Below are 23,419 nucleotides of genomic sequence, written 5' to 3'. Positions count from 1 at the left end.
GCTGTTGGGATCGTTTTAAACTCCCAGTCCCAAAATGCTCCGTGTTTGAGAGCAAACAGAGTTAAGAGCTGTAACGTGAGGAGGTGAACTTCAGATACGCCCTAGAAAAAAGTGTAAATGACAGTGTTGGCCTCTTCTCCTACCAATGCGCCGAAGCAAAACTACAAACTTCTCATGCCGACGGTAAGGAGTAACTTTTTATTTGTTACCTGTTTGGCTGTTTTTTGTTGTTTTTCTCTTTACTTGTTATAATAAAGAAGGCATAGATTATTAATATGTAAATACAGTGTACACACACCTGTTCTGTCGGTGTCACTGGTACTTCTCAGTCTGACCGCTGACTTGTTACAGTGGTTTGTGAAGATGGAGATTAGGGATAATATGTCAGAATCTGTGCTGCAGACTGTTTATGTGTTTAGATTAATAATACATGCAGGATTTTGTGAGTGTGTGTGTTTTGCTGATTAAATATACAAACAAATAGAACATGCACAAGATTATTATCATAACTTTGTTTCGTCTAATATTAAACAGGGACAGAGTTCTCCAGGAAACAGAATACAATGCATACTAAGTAAGCAGTATTTCAACGTAGTAGACATTTTTACTGACAGGAGACCAGTGCCAATACACTTTGATCATGGCAACAACCGCTGAGAAGAGCGACTACTGTGTCATAGGCTTGACAAGACCAACCTGTTTTTGTGCACTGGTGTAAGAAACCACATAATTAATGACTGACTCACTGTGACAGGTTGTGAATGGGTAGTGTCCTTTTTACGCAAACAAGTGACAGACTGAGGAGTTCAAGCTTTATTTCATGCTTTGGAATAGTTACTTGTAACAGACAGAAGCCTTCCAGAAAGCCTGAGGCTCACATTGTTTCAGACAGAACACTAACATTAGTTCAAGGTCTGCTAATGCATGTCTGTTTAAAGAGAAGTTATGGCAGGTATTACATTTATCCAAATGGGTTAATAATCTTTCCAGTAGTTGTTATACATATTAAAAATCACAAAGTTGGTATCTTTGTGAACCTGATAAATTTAACCAAAGCTGTGTTTTTTTCTTCAAGACATTTTAAAAGTGAAAACACTGTGACTAGTTTCACAACGGGCCTTGTACTACAGTCGCAGAAAAAATTATTAGACCATCAAAAGTCATCAATAACAATGGTTATGCAATCAAGTACTAACTCCTGTGTGTATCATGTGATTAAAACCGACAGAAAAGAAACCATGGAATGCCTAAAAACAGTTTTTGGCAGTACAATCCCATAGATACTGATGTAAGAACTTAAGTGATTTTGGTTATTATCAAGAGAACCATGGAAAATGGCTAGGTATCAGCTCTTAAATTAAACTCTTAAGAGCTGTTTTTGTTGTTATCATTATATTTGTCCAAATAAATGTACCTTTACTTGTACCAGGCATGAAAATGAACAAGAAATTGAAGAAAACAAGGGTGGTCTAATAATTTTTTCTGCGATTGTATATAGACCATGAGTCGAGTGAATTTATGCATGAGCTTTGAACCATTTTTACACTTTATAGAACATTACATAAGGATTTAGGGCATGTTATATCATTAAAAACAGCATATCTTGTTCTGTTGTCTTGTTTTCTCCTGTTAGTTTTTTTTTTTTGTTATGGTTAAAGTGGTAGTGAGGGGTAGTGTTTAAAAAAAGGAAGCTCCCTTCCCAGTCTTTGGGAATCAATGATCTAAAGCTGTCTTTTCCAAATTGAGGGTTGAGATGTAAAATGGGTCTCCAATTGTGAATATATGCAACAACAATATGATTTGTGAATTTATCTTCTTAATTAAAACAGTGTTTTCTAGGAGAGGTCATAAATAAAGACTTAAAGCTGTGTGAAATGCAGAGGGGATTCAGTTGCAAAAGATGCTATGACAGTGGAAGAGTCCAAGAAAGAGAAGATCTATAGTAGTTCATTTCATATTTTTTGTAAATTTGGGTCCCAAGGAAACATACAGTTTTTCTTTTTTGATCTCAAGCTGAAAATGTTTGGGATCGACTGATGTAAAGGCCTAACAAAGCGTAAATCAAGAGGGAAAGAAGGGAGAAATTCAATAAAACAATTTTATATTTTACAGATAAAACATGGCAGCTGGAAGAACAAGATCCTTCCGTCGTGTGGGGAGTCTCATGAGGAGTAAATCTGAGGGCACACTGATTGATCTGGATGACAATATCCCAACTACCAACAACATAAATGGTAAAATCTCCTTTCGAAACACAAACAGTAAGGGGGTTAGTAGACATCTTAATCAAATGCTAATATTTTCTCAGGTGGATATGTGCCTCGAATGACCCAGAACTCAGAGTGGCCACTCTTACAGCCTGAAGTCACACCATCATCTCCGTTAAAAAATCCCTTTTGGAACAAACTTTCCAGCTCTAATCCTTTCTTAGACGACATTGTACACAGCAGCCCAGACAAACAGAATGCCAACACTTCTAATGTGAAACTACACACTGAAAAACATGTGGACTCAAGTAATGATGATGCCATAAGTACATCTTCAGATGAAGGAAATGTGGGGAAGTTTTTGGAGAACAAGCACAAAGCCAGCAATCGTTCTGGGAGATGGAGGAGCGCCTCAGATATTCTGGACGACTTGGAGAGAAAGCAGCCAAAGCGGGAGAACAGCTTCAAACCTCCTCGGCCGGTTCTGAACCCAGACTTTGAGTGGCTGAAGAATGACAGAGAGGCCTATAAGATGGCCTGGCTGAGCCACAGGCAGTTAACCCGCTCATGTTTGGACTTAAACCTGATGAGCCAAAGTCCTGGGTGGGCTCAGACACAAGCCACTGCCTTTCAGGTCATCTGTAAGATCGACCACAGCGGAGGCTCGGTACAGTTACCAGACTCAGAAATCAGCATCCATTTCCCAGAGGGCCATGTACCTCCAGGGGAAATCCAGGAAGTTACACTAAAAGCCATGCTCGACCCTCCTCCTGGACTCAACAACAACTACACGACAACCATCAGTCCACTCCTAGAAGTGGTCCTCAGCAACATCAACACAAAGGAGTGTATATCTGTTGACATGAAACTGTCTGCAGAGGTAAAGAGTGACCCCTCCAGTCAGCTGATGACCAATGTGGTTGGGTTAGTGTCCAACAAAAGAGAAGGACCTTATCTCCCTGTAAATGACTGTTATCTATACAAGAACATGATGCAGATGAAACTACAGGAGCTAAAGACACATTTTTATGTTATTGCCTCGGCAGAAGCTTCTGCAATCCAGACACCTGCTACATCAGTGTGGGATTACCTTGACCGCCAAATTACTGTGGCGGTTTACGGTCCCAGGTACATCCATCCATCTTTCAAGGTTGTAATAGTGGTCTGCTGTCATGATGACGTTCCCCCTAAGCTCCCATTTTCTGACATCTGCAGAGGCAACAAAAACCTGCCTCCACTTGTGCTGCAGCTGTGGGGAAAGCATCAGATAAAACCAGACAAATTGAATGACCTAAATGTTGCAATTAGCACCACAGGATCAATGTTCAAAATCAAATCCGAGGACAAAGTAAAAGAAGTCAGGCAAAGTCGGCTTAAAATAGGCACAGTATTGCATCTGCCAGTGGCATTATCATGTGCTGCAAATTCAGAAATGACCCCATTTACTTTAGATTTACAAGTACAGGAATCAAACGCTGTAACAGTTGCAGAGTTTCAAGTCCAATCACCACCAGCAGCACCAATGCGGTCAGAAAAGCGAGTGTCGAGGCAAATAGACAGACGAGCTGAAATGGCGAGAAGATCCCCAATTCCTGAGGAAAGTGTCCCAGATTTCCCCAGATTTCAAGACAAACCAGTGAATGTGCAGTGGTACGGTGTAGCGCTGAAGTCTGTTCTCCGTCAGCCACGTGTAGAGTACCTTTTAGAGTACTTCAAGGGGGACACAGTGGCCCTCCTCTCCAGAGAGAGTGTTAGATCTGTGGGCAATTCAAAGGTAAAGGAGTGGTATATTGGATTCCTCCGAGGCAGGACTGGTTTGATTCACTACAAAAACGTCAAGCTCATAACCAGAGACCAGGTGATTGATTTCACTGGGATTCAAATCACCACCGAGGTCCTCTTGGACAACATGACGCTCCCCTTTAGGAAGCTCACTTATATGTACTCTGCCATCCAGACACTGGTAACTGAACACATAACTAGCTGGAGAGGGTTTGCCAATTCATTAGGGTACCGTAACCTGTTGTTGGATACCATCACACGGAGGCACGCTGAAACCGAGGCTGACAAGGTGGCCAGTGTGCTGGAAAAACTGAAGGAAGACTGTCACGCTGAGAAGAGCAAGAAAAAATTTCTGCATGAGCTAATGGTTGTAAGTAGAAAATATGACAGCATTTTTGTATTTTTTCTGAATTCATGTGTTTCATGAAAGAGAATGCATAAATAGGGATATGTAATATGATCAAAATCTCAACCTAACATAAGCTACTTAATTTCCAGTTAGAGATACATATCATAATGCAACATATTTTCAGGGAATTCACTGAATAAATTCTTAATATTATGTAATAGTATGAAAAATGACTACATGGGTAGGCTTATTTCGCTATATGCTGCACTATATGTTGACAAATTAAGGTACCTACTTGTATTTGATTACAAATATTAGATATGGATATTGATGTGGCCTAAAATACCAAAATCAAACACAGAACTCCTTATAGCTCCCCATATAGAACAGTTAAACTGAATGGATTGTAGCAGCCAAGTATAAACACAGAACAGAAACAAAACAAGGCTCCTCAGATGAAGTATATTAATCAGATCACTACCTGCATCCCTGCCATGTGGAAGAACATGCAGCATCTTCCAAATGAATAAAATTGCCATAAAGGGTATCATTTGATGTGTGTTGAATTTGAGCTTCCCTTCCATCTAATGTTTTCCAGCTCAGTTTTTTTGACAAAATAATGTCCAAGTGTAAAATCCAGAACAGTTTGACCCATGTGACTGCTTCTGTCGTCCTGAGCCTCCATGTGTTTATCATCACAGGGTCTACTGAAGATGGACTCTGTGAATCTTGTGGCTCAGCTGATTCAGACCACAGTCATTTTATCCACCGCTGTGGAACTTGGAGTTCGGTGGCGAGAACTCGCAGAGAAGATCGGGAAACTCTCCAGTGCTCAAATCGCAGGTTATGAAGCTCCGCACCGAGGCAAAAATGGTGAAGTGGGACCTCAGGTCAGTTTCAGTCACAGCATAAATGGATAAACTGTACATAACACCAATAAAGTCACATTACTGATATGTACCAGTGCACTCTTAATGAATTCTTGTACTTATGGTTTGTTGCAGTCGATGTGGAAGCCTGCCTATGACTTCCTGTACTCCTGGAGCCTGAGGTATGGAGACAGTTACAGAGACATGATCCAGGATCTCCACCTGGTCTTGGACAAAATGAAAAACCCAGTAACCAAACAGTGGAGGCACCTGACTGGTGCTCTCATCACAGTGAACTGCCTCGATATCTTTCGTGCCTCTGCATACCCCAAAACTTAAAAATGCAGAGTACAATGAAAGTTTTGTTACACAACAACTTTTTTGTGGAGATGTTACCTTTGAGTTTTGTTTAGTCTTACAGCTCTGGAAGCAGGAGGATTATTTTATGAAGACTTGCACTATATGTATAAATCTGACTTGAGTGACTATGAATGAATGACAGTTCACTCAGCAAATATGAGAAAAAGTAACAACTTCTTTTTCTATATGTTTGTCCTCAGAGTAAAATTTCATTTTGGTAGATCATTTTCATTTTTGGAAATGCTTCCTGCATGTGCAGAGTGAGCTTTACCAATAGACATCACTACCAATGAGTTTGTACACATTTATCTTAATGAGGTACGTTGCTATGACTTCACTATTTTCAAAGTAGATTAGTCATGAAGATACAATATTGTACAAACCAGTATATAGAGGATCTAGTAGAAGTAGGTAGCAGGTATTCTTTAATCCTTTTTATCTTTGGATCTAATTTGGGATATTATACATATAAATTATGTAGTGCATATTAGACTTTATTATTTTCATACATGATATACATAATTTTAGTAAGTTCATAAATTATTTTATTGTATTTGTATCAGTGGAAGTTGTAGGTTTTCTCTAGGAACATGTTCTGAGCATAGAATAATGCATAGTAAGGTAACCTTTAAATGTGAACACTTGCTGACTAACAGTCTGCTAATTCTGTCAGTTCTAATTAATATATATTTCATCTCACTGAGAGTGAGAATTCTACCTGTGTGAAATTTCTGTTTTCACATTGCCAGTAAACAAATTGTAACTATGTATGTGTGTCATAAACTATTGTTGTCCTAAATATTACTGGATTTGCTATTTTTATACTGTATTTTATATGTCTAAATCAGATTATTTCATGGGATATAAAGAGTAACTGGTGCATATTAACTGTGTTTTTTTGATGCCAAATGGAAGCCTCAGTGTTCAGTGTGGTGCCATGTACAGTACTGTCATTTTAAATGATGATGAATGTATTTCACACTGGAATGAAGATGTAAATGTATATAAATAAATATAAAGTATCTTACACTTTTTTGGCCCCAACTTAGTGATGACAAACTACATATTTATTAGTTAACATTCAATATAACATGAACATCATGGTGTGTGTGTGTGTGTGTGTGTGCAGTTTTTCCACTTTAACAGTGAAATCACAGCATGAAATCCAGTAAGTTTTCACTGAAGTGCTTTCCATTGATTTTCTCTGACTGTTTGCATTTCTCTTCACTGTTTGTTTTAGCCAGTTTCAGTTGAGAGCATTGTGTGCTGTTCCCTATCAAACAGAGCGAAAAATCCTGAACCGACTTTACTTTGGCTTGGAAAATGCACTTCATGAAACAAAAACCAAATAAGAGAAGTGGTATCCAGCAATGTCTGGGAACTAAGTGCACTGATTCAATATCCAAACTGAGAGTGAGTATGTACACAGTGCTTGTTCAAATAATAAGAGCAAATGATAAACAATGTAAAATGATTTTATGTGTAGAGCTAAACCAGTGATGCAAAACATTGGGTTTAATGTATTTATAATGAGTGAAGATTGTATGAATAGAAGGGAGAGGCAAAACAAGACAGGTTTTGCATATTATTTTATTATTGTATGTATAAACATCCCTCAGATCAAGTGAGTATATTGTTTTTCAATTCTCTCCTTAATTTCCCATTTGCCTCCTCGTCAGCCAACATTATGTCACTTCTCTGGCAGTGAGTAAAGAAAAATCTTTGCATGGACCTCATAATTTACTGACATGCACTTTGTCAAAATAAAAACAATTTCCTGATTATGACAAGAATATGAAGATTAAATGGACATTCGCGTGTCTTTTGAAATATAAACCTGCTCAGTTATAGTTTTAAACAGCTGAAATGTAAAATGCAGTTTAAAAGTGCATTTTGTAAAGATTTCAGAAACATGACAAATGGAGCTGCACTCATTTGTAGGACACTACACTGTACTCACTCTGTCTCATGCAGAGCAGACAGGACAAAGATCCTCTGTTTTCATGAGAGTCAGAGATGAATGAGGGTCAGTGGAGGAATTATCTGTCAAATTATGTGCCTTAGACATCAGACAAACTAGGCTGTCAAACCTGAAAATTGTTACTGTAGGATTAATCGTAAAAATATGTCACTGTAGTCACTGTATAAGCATTGCTTGGATGATTTGTAAATTAACTTTAGTATTCATTTTGTATGTATAGATTTCAAAGAATGTAGTTTTAGTTTTAATGGTAGAACAGATTATAACATTTTCCAAAAAAAAAGGAGGAATACAAATGAAAATTGCATGTTGGTTGCTGCCGTCTTCGGTCTCCATTTTTCAGAGGCAGTGAGGCGCTAAACTTTGCAACTAATGAAATGTGACCACTTTTGTTTTGGGACCATTTTATGGCAGCAGTATGTGAGCGCAGATAGTTAATTATAGTGACTATTGGTGCCTGCCAGGGGCTTTACATTCACTTTCCTCCTACATAAATATTGTAAATTGCAATGTAATGTAAGGTCATGTGTCATGTATTAAAATAACAGGTATTTCTTTCCTCAATTTTATTTAGATTGTTTGTTTTTTATTTTTACTTTCTATTCTGTTGAGCTTGAACCCTCTTGAGGTGCACCATATGCATAGTATTTGCATAAACAAAACCTGCATGTTAGTGATAAACCCAAACAGCCACAAAGCGTCATGTCGCCCCCTGTCTTTCAGAGCAGCTTGTGCACCCACAGTAAATTCCATGGTCGATTTTTAGATATTACATAACAAAAGAGTACAGTGTGATTACACTTCTAATTCCAGAAAATCATTGTTATTTGTACACAATAGCTAATCATCAGCAAAAATGTACTTTAAAACATTGCTTGCCTAATCCCTCTTAGATGTGGGTGGTGTAAAGTGGAACAGAATCTGTTTCCTTGTTAGAGTCCAGTTTGTTTGTTTTTTTACTATAAGTGAGCCTTTGTTCACTATTATCATTAACATTGTTATTGTGAAAGACTCCATTTCAATCAGAAACAACTATTGCTTGGAGTTTTCTGGTATTTACCCAGTCTATTCACCAGGAAATGCAAACCATGAGAATGCACAGAATGCCACAACAATTCCACCACAACACTTCCCTTGAAGCATCAAACTTCTTCTAACATACCACATTTACTCATCCACTTGTAGAGAATAGGCAGAAGAATGACTCATGTCACCATAGTTTTTGTCCATTTAACCACCGTCTGCCTCACAAAACTACTTTTTTTAGCTTTAAGATGTGCTGAGTAGAACATCTCAAAGCGTCTTACTGGAAAAAAAAACAAAAAAAAAAACCTTTTTACTTTTATGAAACTAAATGTTTAAGACAGAAAATGAACATCAGAGTATATGTTTATATCTGTGCATCTCCAGATTGATGATATTTTACCCTGAAAAACAGGAGCCACTGCTGTTCCTTATAACACATCAACACATTAACACATTAATTAGATCACACATTAAGCCTGAAGCTCCTGCCAAACCTGTACTAATACTGAGTATTGCCTCTAAATATATCAAGGCAAATACACGTTCAAGTGTTTTCTCACTGATGTGAATTCTTTGCAGACAAGAGTGTGATATTATGCAAACTGAGAATGTTCTCAGCCATATCTGAAGTGCATTACATGACGGCTGCATAACAGTTCCAGTAATGTATTGAGCTAGGCACGCGTCCAAGATGCTGAGGTTTGAGATTGGCTATGTTTGCACAACATACTTCATTTATATTTCCTGAATGCTTTATCCAGTGCAAATACTAACCACAGATCCCATAGTGAACCAGACAGATCCTACTCCTCATCAGGACGATGAACAAGGTGAGACCTCACAAACAAAGCCCATCTCAGCTGCTCCATCTGCTGCGGTGATCCAGGTGGGATTAAATGAAGGTTGGCAGGATTTTATTTTCTTTAAGAAGAAAAAGTTGCTGAAATTGCTGTTTCTTCTGGCTCTCATCCCAGCTATCTGCCAAGACAAATGTTGACCATTACTGCTTTTTCATTTTCTCAAAGAAAATTTTGATGATTCTCTCCTGAAAGGATGCTGACTACCATTAATATTATTTTGGTGCCATAAAAATTTCCTCCCCTCTTAAAAATGTTTAGTTTCTTAGTAACATGTCCAACAAACTTGCCTAATGAAAGATGAATTAACCTTCTCACAATTACTTTTCTGCCCCATGTTTATGATGTTTTCATTATTAATATAAATATATATTTTAAATCTTTATTACAACTTTTTTTTTTTGTTTGTTTTGTTTTAGATTTAAAGAACAAACATAAAGAAAAGTCACAGTATTTGTAATCCACTTCTGTTTCACGGCGAATATTCAACAGTTTTAAACCTGCAGGGGGCGTCATTGTATCAATCTTAAGGTTAACCATAGTCGTCTAATTTGCATATTTGTGTTCACTGTGTGATGTGCCTTTACCATTCTAAACTTACCCAGGGAGAAAAAACACCCACATAATGCTTGTTTATTCATGTTGTTTCACATCAGGAAAAACATTCTCAAATGACAGTTACACAAGAAATTGGTTTCATAACCTTGTCAGTATTTATAATGAAATAAACTGCCACACATTATCAGATTTTTTTTTAGCTTCATGTGAAAAAAGGCAATTAGAAATGTAACTTTAACAGAAATAAAGAAACATAAAAGCATGGAAGGAAAATGATAGAAGTAGGACCTATAGTGTGTCAAAAATAATGAGAAAAAAAAGCTGTTGGAAGAAATGTGTAAAGAACTGAGGTGTGAAATAAATGAAAATAGATAAAGCAAAGACACCATTGATTATCTGTGACCATCTTTTATGTATTTTCAACCATTTACAAATGTTGAACACTTTTTTTTTGTATTTTCTTCAAAACACTAAAAAACAAAGTAAACAGACTCTTCTATCTTTCTTTATCTTTATCTGAAATACATAAACATACAGCTATAAGTAAGGCTGCATGTGGCCCAAACAGTTTGACTCTGATTTCTGACGCCAGCAGCCATGGGACCCGTCCACAAATCACTGTTATGAACAGAAGCATTCCTCTGTCCTCTAGGGTATATAAGGCTTCATTTGGTTTGCCTCCATGATATATGTTGAGGGCAAGAAGTCATTTAGCTTTCAATTTATTAGCCTGGTGATTTATGCATCCTGCAAAGGTAGAGGTGCTGGTGTCTCCTACCCCCCCATCCTCAACCCTTTTCAGATTGCACCCTTATAATTTGGTAATAGATGATGTGAAAGCAGAGAAAGTTCAGCAATTAGAAAAGACAGCAAAAAAAGAGCTTGGGTTTACTGTTTCTATGGCTGCACTTCATTTATCACTAGTGTTTTAGTCAGTCAGTAAAGGATTATATACTGAGACCACAACAACCTGCAGTAAGGGTGGACTAATGCACAGAAAAGACCAAGCAAATCAACCAAGACGGAAATGATGTCTGAAAATCTTTACCAAACCACACCGAACTGAAACTGAATAATATTCCAATTGTTCTTGGCAATTCATGGTTTATTTTTATCTGTGCCTGATGCCTGGATGTTTCTTTGATTTTGTAGCAGGTTCATAAACTCCTAAAGATTTGGATGTTTCAAGTTTTAGCTGGAAATGTTAGTGGTGTGTGTGTGTGTTACAAGGTGTCGAACGTTGCTCAGAGTTCAATACCTTTCTTCTGACTAACAGTCTGCTCGGAGCCTCTTCCCATGACCACCACTGGGAAGGAGGAAGCTCTACGACCAAATGACTCACAGGGAAAAAAAAAAAACAACCTGAAGAGTTTGGCAGCATTTAGAGCCGCTTTGTGAGTAATCACCATCCACATCCTTGGACACCTCGCTTTCCTCTCACTCTCACTTTTTCCATCGACCAACCTTGTAGAAACTGAATTTCGTCATGGCACAAACACTTTGATAAAGATTAAAGAAAATCAGAACACACAAATAACTGGTGCGCTTTGTGATAAACATCCGAGGATGCATCTGCACCTCAGACCACAACAAAGTCAGTCCCTGATTTACTGAGATTACTTTGCCATCAGTGGAATGACACACGTTATATCTGCTTTTATCCAGTCCCCACTTTTAGGAGACAGGTTTATTTTTGTTGATGTGATCACAAGCTATCTTGTGGTAAAGAGTTTTGTCAGGTGAAGCACGGTGGTGTGGGGGAGGCGCAAAGAACGTGTTTGCTGACAGGCTGATATACCAACCGTGACGCCCACAGTTTGTCAATAACCTAAAAACCAGATGGAGGAGGAATGGGAATGAGACACAGGGATGGCAAAAATAGAACATCACTGAGATAATGAGCATTTTGCAACTAGGCCTTTTATAATGTGGCTTAAAATGTGTCTCGAGGTTTAGTGGGATTTTCCACATTTTAACCTCTGTTTCATGTAAATAAATCTAAATACCTCTATAGTAGCACATAATGTCAGGATTATATTCTTCTGTAAGATCCTTATGATAAAGGTGTTCTCTGTTTTACCTGTTATTTCTTTTGGAATGGAGAGCAGATGGTGAGAACAGCCATAAACTGCAGGTGTCTGCGCTTCACAACATAAGCTGATGACTTTGACAGACTTTATCTTTCAGTATCTGGATAAAGCAAAGACAAGCACCTTCACTCATCATAACAGCACCTGATTATAGTAATGTAAAGGAAACAGCCCATGTGTGAAGTCAGGATAATGATGCAGTCCAACATGCAGACTAGTGTTCGTTTTGTTGGTTTTTTTTTTTTGTTTTGTTTTGTTTATTCTCCTCTTAGAGTAATTGTTCAAGGGAGATACAGCTAAATCGTCTCACATCTTGAAGAGATCCCCAGCTGGGTGGCCGTGATCACAGAACTTCCACATTGATGAGCAAAAGTAAACAATACCCCGAGAGCAAAAGAAACTACAGTCAGCTGAGTTGAGAGAGAGAGAGAGAGAGAGAGAGAGAAAGAGAGAGAGAATGAGAGATAAATCCGTCAAAGAGTGTCTTCTTGGCTAATTTCTGTCAACCACGAGGGAGAACAAGCAAGGCTGAAAGGTTCCTGTTCCAAAAACAACATAGCTGGAGAGGTAGCCTATTGTGTCCTGACAGATTGGTCTGACTTAAGGAGGAGGAGGTCGCCTCTAACTGACACACTGGGAGGAGCAGAGGTGAGCAGAAATCTGGGGGAGATGGGAACACAGCTGTGGTTGAGAGGAGAGTTAGTGTTGTTACTACCTCACATAATTCAGAGATGACTGCCTGCAAAGGTTGTTTTAGAGTCTTTTAATTTATTGTGGTGCAGTGTTGGGTTTAAAGCTATCTGCATAAAGTCTGTTTGGAGGAATGTGGATAGGGAATATATTAGTATCTGATAGTGAAAATAGATCATTAGGGTTGAGGGGTATTGGGGTTATCTCTATCTATCTATCTATCTATCTATCTATCTATCTATCTATCTATCTATCTATCTATCTATCTATCTATCTATCTATCTATCTATCTATCTATCTATCTATCTATCTATCTATCTATCTATCTATCTATCTATCTATCTATCTATCTATCTATCTATCTATCTATCTATCTATCTATCTATCTATCTATCTATTTTTCTAGAACTAAGTTTATTTTATTGTACCAAGGCATGTTTATATAATATGTACAGGGTGGGGAAGCAAAATTTACAATGAACATTTAGTTGTTTTTTCTCAGCAGGCACTACGTCAATTGCTTTGAAACCAAGCATATATTGATGTCATAATCATACCTAACACTATTATCCATACCTTTTCAGAAACTTTTGCGCATATGAGTAATCAGGAAAGCAAACGTCAAAGAGTGTGTGATTTGCTGAATGCACTCGTCACACCAAAGGAGATTTCAAAAATAGTTGGAGTGTCCATAAAGACTGTTTATAATGTAAAGAAGAGAATGACTATGTGCAAAACTATTACAAGAAAGTCTGGAAGATACTATTAAAGTAGAATGGGAGAAGTTGTCACCTGAATATTTGAGGAACACTTGCGCAAGTTTCAGGAAGCGTGTGAAGGCAGTTACTGAGAAAGAAGGAGGACACATAGAATAAAAACATTTTCTATTATGTCAATTTTCTTGTGGCAAATTCTCATGACTTTCAATAAACTAATTGGTCATACACTGTCTTTCAATCCCTGCCTCAAAATATTGTAAATTTTGCTTCCCCACCCTGTATAATATGCAATGTTAATTCACATCCTAGCAGATGATGCACTACTTTAACCACAAAACACTTAGACTTGATATGAATTAATTATTTCCTCTCCAAAATACAGTTTCATGTAACAACAACATCCGACAAACAAATACAAACCTCTGAAAAAATATAATAATGCATATAGATGTATCTATGTGTGTATGTCTACCATGCTCTCCTGTTGTTTTTGGTGGAGGATCGGAGACCCTCCTCTGTCCTGATCACTCCCCAGGTCCTCGCACCCCGCCCCCACACCTCTGCCCATCATCTCCCTGTACGCTATTCATCCTCATACACAGCTGCAGCACTCTGTTTGACCTCCTCTCTCCTCACACAGTCCTTATTAACAGGGACTGTGGTGGGACACCTCACAGCACTTGTGGTTAGAGCGAAGAACCGCATTGGACTACCGACATTATGCTCATCACTTGCATAAGTATTTGTGACAAGGCATGTTGCATTTTCCAGTGTGTACACTGCCAGGGTTATTTCTCTGGGCTTTAAGCCACAGATTAAGATAAAAAAAAAAAACAACAAAAAAAACATTGCTGTTACATTCCAGACTGTTTGTCTTTCTCTTGTATTTTTGATGATGTGAGCGATGGCAGTTCCAACCTCATGTGGTCTGATAAACTTCAATATGAAACAATTAAAGCATTTGTTACCCAGCATGCACCAGCAGAACTTTTTTGTGAGTTTATGTGAGTTTAGAGAGTTATGTACTGTATATATATATATATATATATATATATATATATATATATATAAATAAAAGAAGAAAAAACAAACAAACAGATTAATGCAGAGGCACAGATCAGTTTTTTAACTTATATATACAGCTATTATGGAAGATTCCATACATTTTTATCTCAGCCAAGGACATTATGTGATCACTCAATTTTCATTTTCAGTTTTCATGAAACTTTCTGGAAGAGCGGGGCATGGGCCAAGGATGAACCTTTTATATTTTGGAGCACATCCAGAAAAAAGGGTGGAGGCTGAATGTGTTTTTCACTCTCTTTAACAATAGAGAGCCCCAGGCAAACTTACAACCTGGTAATAAGACCAAGTGAGAAAAAGGGGCAAACATAGGTAATATTTTATGGTTTGTGTGTAGTTTAATAATATTGTAGAAAAACAATAATAGTGGACTTTTGGCCATAATAGGGGCTTGTGTTCTCTGGGTGCCTTTTCTAGTTTATTGTGATGTTTTCAATGTAGAATTTAAGGGTAGTTAGAATGAAACCATATTTGGACAGTAATTTTACTGTGTTGACTCCAGCACATTCTGTTTGAAATGAAATAGTGACTATGAACTGTTGACTTTAAGCAGAGTCTTAATTTTACGGTAACTATATCCACATCAGATGAACTGTGACATATGCTTTTTATATTTACATACATCTCACTGGCACATTTCCATCTCCAGAACACAACTGTAAATCTGCTGACAGTGGTGTATTAGCAAGTAACTGGGACACTGTTTCTGCAAGACACTGTTTTAGATGTTTTATGCACTACATGTCTTCTATTAGTGTTAAGGTAAATCTCAGCAAGAAACATCTTAAAGTTGAGCACAGCAACACAAATCTATCACTGGGGGTATTTTTGTTGTTTCGGTAATTTTAGCACTTGCAAGCCAACACTATTTTCTCCTCTTAAAATGCTCTTAACTCCTATTTAAAGCCCTTCACTGAATGCATGATACTTTTACAGTCAAATACATCTTTGTAATGCTTTTGCTACTTCTCAAAATGTCCTCATTCTGAAAGTTCGTTGGTTAGAAGAAACACCTCTTGGTATAATCATGCAATTAAACTGCTCTACAATAACAGCATGCAAAAATGACCATACACTGTTGCCTATAAAGTTGGAATATATTTTGTTTTCTGACACATTCCTGTTTTTATTTCTATTTATACATATTAGTAACCACCTTTGATCAGGTGCAATGACATTCTGAGTCCATTACACTTTGTTAAGAATAGATAACATTGTCACAATCATTTCATGAGAAGAGGTAAAAATATTTAATTCCAACTTTTTTGGCAACAATGTACCTACAAAGGCGGTTAAAAAATAAATATCATTGAAACCCCCTCTAAATTATCACACATTGTACCAAAAGGAAGCATATTAGTACAATTGTCCTCATGAACTATGCAGAAAGTTGCAGTAGCACCTGTCAAGCTCCTCGTCCGGACAAAATCTGGTAAAGCTACTGTAGCTCTGTGAACAGATATTTTCATTGCATGGGTCACTGCACTGGTCTCCATGCAGCCGTGGCCTGGTTGAAAGTGTGTGTGGTCTGCAGGGTGGCAGCGTGCTTTATAGGCAGCAGAAGGCATGGCTCAGTGGTGTTGAGGTTTAAGTTTTAGTACTGGCAGGGGCATGAAATATATGAGCGGATATTCAAGTAACGGTCTTCACAGATTGTTACAAGTGAGGCTGTTTGGGTTAAAATATGTAGAACCCAGAAAGACAGCCATATGCTTTGTTTTCACCACAATATCATGTTGTTGTTTAGTGAGTAAAGTCAAACCAGTGCAACTTTTTCTCGAGCTCTCAGTGGAAGGCCTTTGTTTATTTTGTGTGTGTGTGTGTGTGTTTTAAACAGATTATACTGCTGGGATGCCAGTTCTTCCACAGACCCCACATCACCTCAAACTTCCAAGCTGTGAAAACATACTGAAGGTTTGTTGGTTCTTAGTGGCTAATAAGGTGTCATTGTGCGGTAGAGCTGTGTGATATCCCACAGAGTCATTAGAGTGACGTGAATAGATTAAACAGAGCATCTATTGCGCTCACACATGCACACACACACAAGAATACACGAGTAAATAGTCACTCACAAAGCCAGTGTCTGCCGTTCTATAAAAATCAATACTTTTGTGAGATAAGACAGCAGGAATGGCTTCCCTCACAAAGTTAAATTGTGCTCTGCTACTGGAGTACCAACTTGAACTTGCGATTAGAACCTGCAACTTCAAAGTCCCTGGTTTTCAAAGGCTTTCTTTTACAGCTAACTTCAGGAGTCCTGGCTCCAGACAGCTTATAAAGTCCTGTTTTCATCCTCACCTCCCAATTCAACACCCCAGATCCTCTCTCACCACCGCTGGACTGGCTGTTATCAAAAACCTCCTGATATGGTGTCTGGATTTCTCCACAGAATGGGACATTTTGAGGCTATTACTGAATCTAACAAGGAAACATGCTATCATCCAGCCGTGCTGCTTGACCTTGTTAGTCCTGAAGCTTGATTAGAGGATATCTGGTGCTGCTCTTTGAAGAACGCACCCCTGTCTATTCTCATTGCGTGCAGCTGATCCATCTTGGCGAACTGGCATTGGACTGTTTGCGGTTAAACTTTAATGGAGTGAACATGAATATCACTGTCAATGGTGGGAGCCTCGTACATGTGGAGGACTGTGGTTTGTTATTTCAATAGATATGAGTAGGCTGATAGAGAAACACTGCCTTCCAAGGCTCGAGCAGAGAAAATAGACAGGTCTCTGTGGATCTGGCTCGGGTTCAGACTTGAGTGAGAACCTGAGTTGTGTCTGCCTTGATGTGACCTCGGGGAGGGGTGGTTAATGGCGCTCTGGGGTCACTCATGACTGGTGTGTCAAGTTGCATGAGTCACTAACATACACTTGACTTTATCAAAACACCCACTCGCTGCTCATCGATAAGGACAAAGACTTTCTTCATCAGTATTTGCTGCTGCTACAGACCAAAAGGACAGAAATCCACATTAACTCACACTGGAAAACAATCAGCGTATCTCCTCTTCATTTTAGTAATTGTCAAGCAGTGACAGCCTGTAACTGACTGATGAAGGTTTTGCCTTTATTAAAGATCAACACTGGAGGAGTTGTCCTGTAATGACATCATATTCTCAAGGAGCAGCTGTGTTTTCTCAGAGTCACTTCAGCAGCAACAAGCTGAGCTCTACAGAGAAATTTGCCAATAAATGTAAATGGAGAGTGGCTAATTACTAGCTTTAGCTTCAATAATATTAGCTTCATTATTATTTTTACCTCCACCAATGAGGTTATGTTTTCATTGCTCTGTCTGTCAGTAGGATTACATGTGGACTTCAGCACCAATTTTCATGAAACATAGTGGAAGAGGAGGGCATGGGCCAAGAACCAACCACTTAGATTTTAGACAATGTTTATGAAAAAGGCCAGATGCTAGGATTAGGTTTTACCCTTTTTAACTCTGGAAATCCTGTGTAAAATTAAACTAAAGTTACATTTTAAATAACTCCTATCAGAATGTACAAAATCTTGTCAATGTTAGATACAGTGAAGTTCTGGACTGGACAACTGGACTCAACAGCTACTTTTACACAGAGATCCTGGAAAAAAGGCAAGATGGTGATCCCTCCTTTTTTCCACCATTGACCAAGTTACACAGCCAAGCCAAAGGAGTAGCAGAGGTGAGACAGGCTGGACTTTTACACAGCGACCCTGCGTTCTGGAATCAAAGGGGCGGTGATGCAGCGCAGGGTATAGTGTGACATATAATTTCCACGTCGGAAATACCCCAAGCATAGTGGTGTTGCTCCTCTCTAGAGTCTTCCACCGTTCCACAAATTTTAGTATGGATAGAGTCCTTCGCCCAAAGTGACAACAGCTCACGGATCTCAACATCTCCCCAGTTGGACATCTTTCTAGTCATGTTGATATGTTTGTTTACTGTACATGGCCTGTGCTCATTTTTAAATCCCCTCGGCACGGGGGTCACACACGCAAAACTTCATCAAAATGTCACACCTTGGTTGTGGAATGAGAGGTGTTCCTCCTTTTACATAATCTGGAATCATGATTCCACCTTTATCACGGCTCTGTTACTACCTCCAGAGGTGTTACAAAGCTGCGATAAAGGTGGGACCAAATGATCCCACCATTTTGTTTACACAGACACTGTTCCGGAATAAAGGCCAAATATTCCCGGAACAGAAGTGCTGTGTAAAAGGAGCTAATATGTATATTTCTACTTAAGACTATGATTATTCTGCAAATAATGTACTAAATACCAATTTTATTTTACTTCTTTAAGATAAAATGCAAATTTATTTCCCTTAATTACAATAAAAAAATAACAGTAATAAACTAATTAGTGGCCAAAACTGACAACATGGGGGACAACATAGGTCATAATATGTGACTTTTATTGTTGTTTATTAATATTGTGATAGGAGAAGAGTGGACAATTGGTAGAGGTGGAGTTACACTTTTAACAATGAAATTGACCAAAGAGACACAATATCACAAAATGCCCTTGTTTAAAGAACATAGGAATATTATTGTATATATGATCTGTTTTATACGAGGACAGAATTACCTCCAAAACAATACAATTACATATTTGCTTAACTTCTTTACATATCTACATATAAAAAGTCAACATATGCTTTTAGCTTCAAACATGACTATTAAATGAAAATATTTCCCTATTTTTAATATTTAGAGAAAACCAATGCACACAGAGCTTTATGGTGTGATGTAGAGCAGGTACAGAGTGTCTGTGCTGAGATCAGCACCATGGACAGGGCCACCAGGTGCACACACCTGGACAAGACTGAAGATGAATATGACGTCTCTTGTGTTATTTGTCCATTTATGTTCATTAATACAACACTTAAACTTCAAGTTAGAGATCCAAATTAACCTTGCAGAAAAATAATAAAGAATTTTGAAATGGTTGAGAATTAAAGTGTGTCTCCTCATTGATTTGACATGTTTAGTTAAAATAGAAACAGTACACATCCCAGTTAAACAACCCTGTGTGTTGTGTTACCCCGAGGTTTTCCTTGGAACAATACTTCAGTCTCAGGCCTCCACGAAGATGTAAATGGATGTTCGTTGGTGTTGTGACCTCTGGCCCTGACTGCCCCCCTGTTTCCTGAACCAGATGCTGCTCCTGTGGACCACAGCCGTCTCAACCTAAACAAAGTAATCCTCCACTAAACAAGATGGATATTGTATCACCATCCTAGTAAATATCTGGAAGATTTGCACACAGAGCATCCTCTCTCCTCGTTTCACCAACAGGGAATAATTACCTTTTGTTTTGTTTCTTTAGGCAAATAAAATAAATGGAAATATAGAGTTAGATTTATGCATGTTGCTGCTGTGGCAAATTGCAATGACCCCTTCTTAAAACATGCCCCCTTGTGGGCAATATAATCAGAGCATGCAGCAAAGAAAGGTTTATAACAGCAGTACTGGCTGTATGTCAAAAATAAGATTTGGTTCATATGTTACCTATAGGACTCTTTTATCTCTGCTGGTCTATATGGAATCATAAATTCAGAATCCATTTGGCTTTGCTCTACAAAGACCTGCGAACTTGCTTTTTGAGTCAATACAATGCAAGATTAACATTATATGTGTATTATTGTGAGCAGTAAATGAATTCTACACATCACTGCTGCTATAAATATGCTGTCATAAGTTTATGTGAAATGGCAGTGGGCATATTTCTGAATGCCAGAGGATAATGAATGAGAAAAGATCCCACTGTCAACGCTTTAAACCGCAGAAAAGCAAAAAAAAAAAAAAAAAAAGTGGATTTGAGGGGTTATTTTCTTTCTATTTTGTTACACATGTCGTTTAAATAACCATTAATGTTGAATGTCTTAAACTTGCGAGTGAAAGTGAATAATGTTAAAAGTGAGATTTTATTGTGTTTTTGCTTATCATGTAATGAAGTGAAACAGAAGAGTTATCCTTTCCAGCTCTGACTTTGTATTAAGAGCCTTTCTGATAGTTCCTTGTATGCGTCCACCCCTCGATTTACGTAATGCATCGTCTTAGCCAATCCTGTCCCTCCCCAAAAAGTTTACGCCATGCACCCTATAAGAACTGCCTAAGTTTCTCAAGTATCAGAAAAGATTTGTCCTCCCAGGGACCCATCTATGGATACTTTGGTGTCTTTAGAGTCACACAGCCCTACAGGTGGACTAATTCTTTGACTTCATGAGAGGGGAATCATTTTTTTGGGAGCTTTTGCAGCCGCCATCAACCCAAAGTGGTGATGTCTGAGGAAAATATGGGGGAAGATTCGGGCAGCTCCCCTGTTTCTCCTGTGGACAGTTTGAGCAACAGCGAGGGGGAGCTGGACAGGCAGCCGAAGAGATGTGGGAGGAAGAGGAGACCGAGCAGGAAAAACGGGGAGGACTCAGATAGCCCTACCCCTGGGAAAAGAGGGAAGAAGTCCAGCAGCAGCAGCCCCCAGTCTTTCGAGGAGCTCCAGTCTCAGCGCGTCATGGCCAACGTCCGGGAGCGACAGAGGACCCAGTCTCTGAACGAGGCTTTTGCAGCTTTGAGGAAAATTATCCCCACTTTGCCTTCGGACAAACTCAGCAAAATACAGACTCTTAAACTTGCAGCCAGATACATCGACTTTCTGTGCCAGGTGCTGCAGAGCGACGAGCTGGACTCCAAAATGTCAAGTTGTAGTTATGTGGCTCATGAGAGGCTGAGCTACGCCTTCTCTGTTTGGAGGATGGAGGGTGCTTGGTCCATGTCAACATCTCACTAGCACCTGGAGGAATTATGCCCAAAATGGTACGATTTGGTTTGACCCATGTTGCATAAATCCAAGCCTTAAATGATGAAATAATTCTATGATGGGACTGAAACTTATACCAACACACTTTTGTTTTAAATCTGATCAGTGTTTTTTTTTTTTTTTCTGTGTGAGTTTATTCATTCATGTCTAACCCTACAGGTGACTGCTGATTCTTTATTCTGACGGGACAAATCTGGAGTCCAATGCTGGATACATGGGATCACTATTTAAACCAAAGACGACAGAGGCTCTGGGGATCATTTTGCAGAGGCCCGAGTGGGACTTGCAGCCGTGTGTTATAGTTCCAAACACCCCATATCCCATGGTGTGTTTTCATACTGTTGACGACGAATGTTGAATATGAAAAGACAAGGGATTTTTTTTTTTTTTTTTTTTTTTTTAAATGCATGCCTTTGGACTTATTTCTGTGGAGGTCAAAGTGCATTTGAAGCGGTTTTTGTGTGAGACTGTCAACTGGTGGTGTAGCTCACATTAGGCTGACTTGTGGATCTAACCTGTGCAAAAAATATTTTCAGAATACATTTATTTATTTATTGGTGAAACGTGTTACATTGAGGAAAAAAATCCTGTGTTTGAAATACAAATACATTCCTATTTTTTATTATCATTTTTGTAAATATTTGTATTTTTTTGCATTAAAGAAAATTACGATGACATTTCTTGTGTTTGGCTTTTTTTTTTTTTTTTGTCTTATTGAATGTGAGTTTAATTCTATTTTATTCGACAGTAAGGATATTTCACATACTTTCTACAAATGCATCAGATTGAAAACGAAATAAATGCACGTAGATTATATGTAAACTGTGATAAATAGCTCTCTGTCTTAGTTAAAACGGACAACACTTTACATCAGATTTTATGACAAAAGCTTCCACTATCACCAGTCACTTGGGAAAACAGATGGCGTTATTATTGGCTCGAGGAAAAACGGGAGGGAAACAGAAACATGCAGCTTTTTTTTAATCCAAAAAGTTAAAAAAAAAAAAAAAAAAAAAAAGGCTAAGCTTATCACTTGACAAATTCTTTTCTTAACAAGTAAAACAGATAAATCCAGTCTCAAAGCACACTTTTAAGACAGAAAAACTTTAAAATAAATAAATAAATAACAGTAGAAACGAAAGCCAGTCTATATAAACTCTGTTAAAATTCCATTTTAATTAAAATTGCAAACTCTAAGCCTGCAAGTATCTTTGAGTCTCTCTATCCTTTGATTTGTTTAGAGTTGGATTAAGGACTGGGCTTAAACTAACCATTATTAGAAAATAAGTTAAACTGAGGTCATATCAACCTGCCATTCCACACATGCTACTGTCTTTTTTTATGCACAGTTAATAATCATTTTGTTGAACAAAATTATTCAATGAAAATATCACATTTTCATGCTGCATTATTATTATCCTGTAGCAAAACAATACAATATGAAGACAAAATAAAGCAACGTTTAATGCATAATTCGTACGATTATCTATATTAAAAACAAACCTTATAATTTTGCAGATTTTTATCCCAGTTGAAAATGTAAAACATGACGTGATAAGGTTTTCAGAGTATTTGTGGATGTTATTGCAGCCATGAAAGGTATTCCTGATTATTGTCACTAAATAAATCTTTCATAGTGTTATCCTGCGGTGATTGATCTCAGTGATCTGGGAAAGTGTTTCTCACTGTCCAAATCAAAGAGTGTGTCCGTTTGAAGGTGTGTAATTGACTTGCGAGGCATGTATGGAATTCCCAGATGTCTATGAAACTTAAGGAGGCCGGGAAGGTACAGGCAAGTATCTGTACATGGAAGAGAAATGAGGAGAAATGCGTCACAAACACAACCTGGACGGAAAGATCACATTCAAAAACGCTTTTAAATGTAAAGGATTTTGCATAATACCAGATAAATAATATGTAAGTGTGCAAAAACAAACAACAACAACAACAAAAAAACCAAACAACAATCTGGAGTCCATTTGTGGCATGTGTGTCGCAAAAAAAAAAACCTCCGGATTTTCTTTGCAAAACAGTGTCTAATTCA

General features: G+C 38.1%; 2 protein-coding genes across 3 annotated transcripts; both read left to right on the top strand.

Annotated features, from left to right (window-relative positions):
• Positions 1 to 54: 54 nt before the first annotated feature.
• On the top strand, positions 55 to 22,924 carry macc1 (MET transcriptional regulator MACC1). Of its 2 annotated transcripts, XR_003937755.1 has the most exons (6): positions 55 to 183; positions 2,113 to 2,234; positions 2,309 to 4,359; positions 5,040 to 5,228; positions 5,343 to 6,098; positions 22,907 to 22,924. XR_003937755.1 is itself a non-coding variant. In XM_030158569.1 (5 exons), the coding sequence occupies exons 2-5, from the start codon at positions 2,120 to 2,122 to the stop codon at positions 5,544 to 5,546; spliced, it is 2,559 nt and encodes an 852-aa protein (XP_030014429.1). In that variant the 5' UTR covers positions 55 to 183; positions 2,113 to 2,119; the 3' UTR covers positions 5,547 to 6,594. The 2 variants fall into 2 exon arrangements, 1 of the variants encoding a protein (XP_030014429.1); XM_030158569.1 differs by lacking the exon at positions 22,907 to 22,924 and having other exon boundaries at positions 5,343 to 6,594.
• twist1b (twist family bHLH transcription factor 1b) lies at positions 20,710 to 22,036 on the top strand. Its single transcript, XM_030158570.1, has 2 exons — positions 20,710 to 21,371; positions 21,535 to 22,036. The coding sequence occupies exon 1, from the start codon at positions 20,839 to 20,841 to the stop codon at positions 21,343 to 21,345; it is 507 nt and encodes a 168-aa protein (XP_030014430.1). The 5' UTR covers positions 20,710 to 20,838; the 3' UTR covers positions 21,346 to 21,371; positions 21,535 to 22,036.
• Positions 22,925 to 23,419: the final 495 nt, after the last annotated feature.

This window comes from Sphaeramia orbicularis, chromosome 16, assembly GCF_902148855.1.
Source record: "Sphaeramia orbicularis chromosome 16, fSphaOr1.1, whole genome shotgun sequence".
Lineage (NCBI taxonomy): Eukaryota > Metazoa > Chordata > Actinopteri > Kurtiformes > Apogonidae > Sphaeramia > Sphaeramia orbicularis.
Note: the sequence above shows the minus strand (reverse complement) of the source record. Positions and strands in the feature narration are given on the sequence as shown.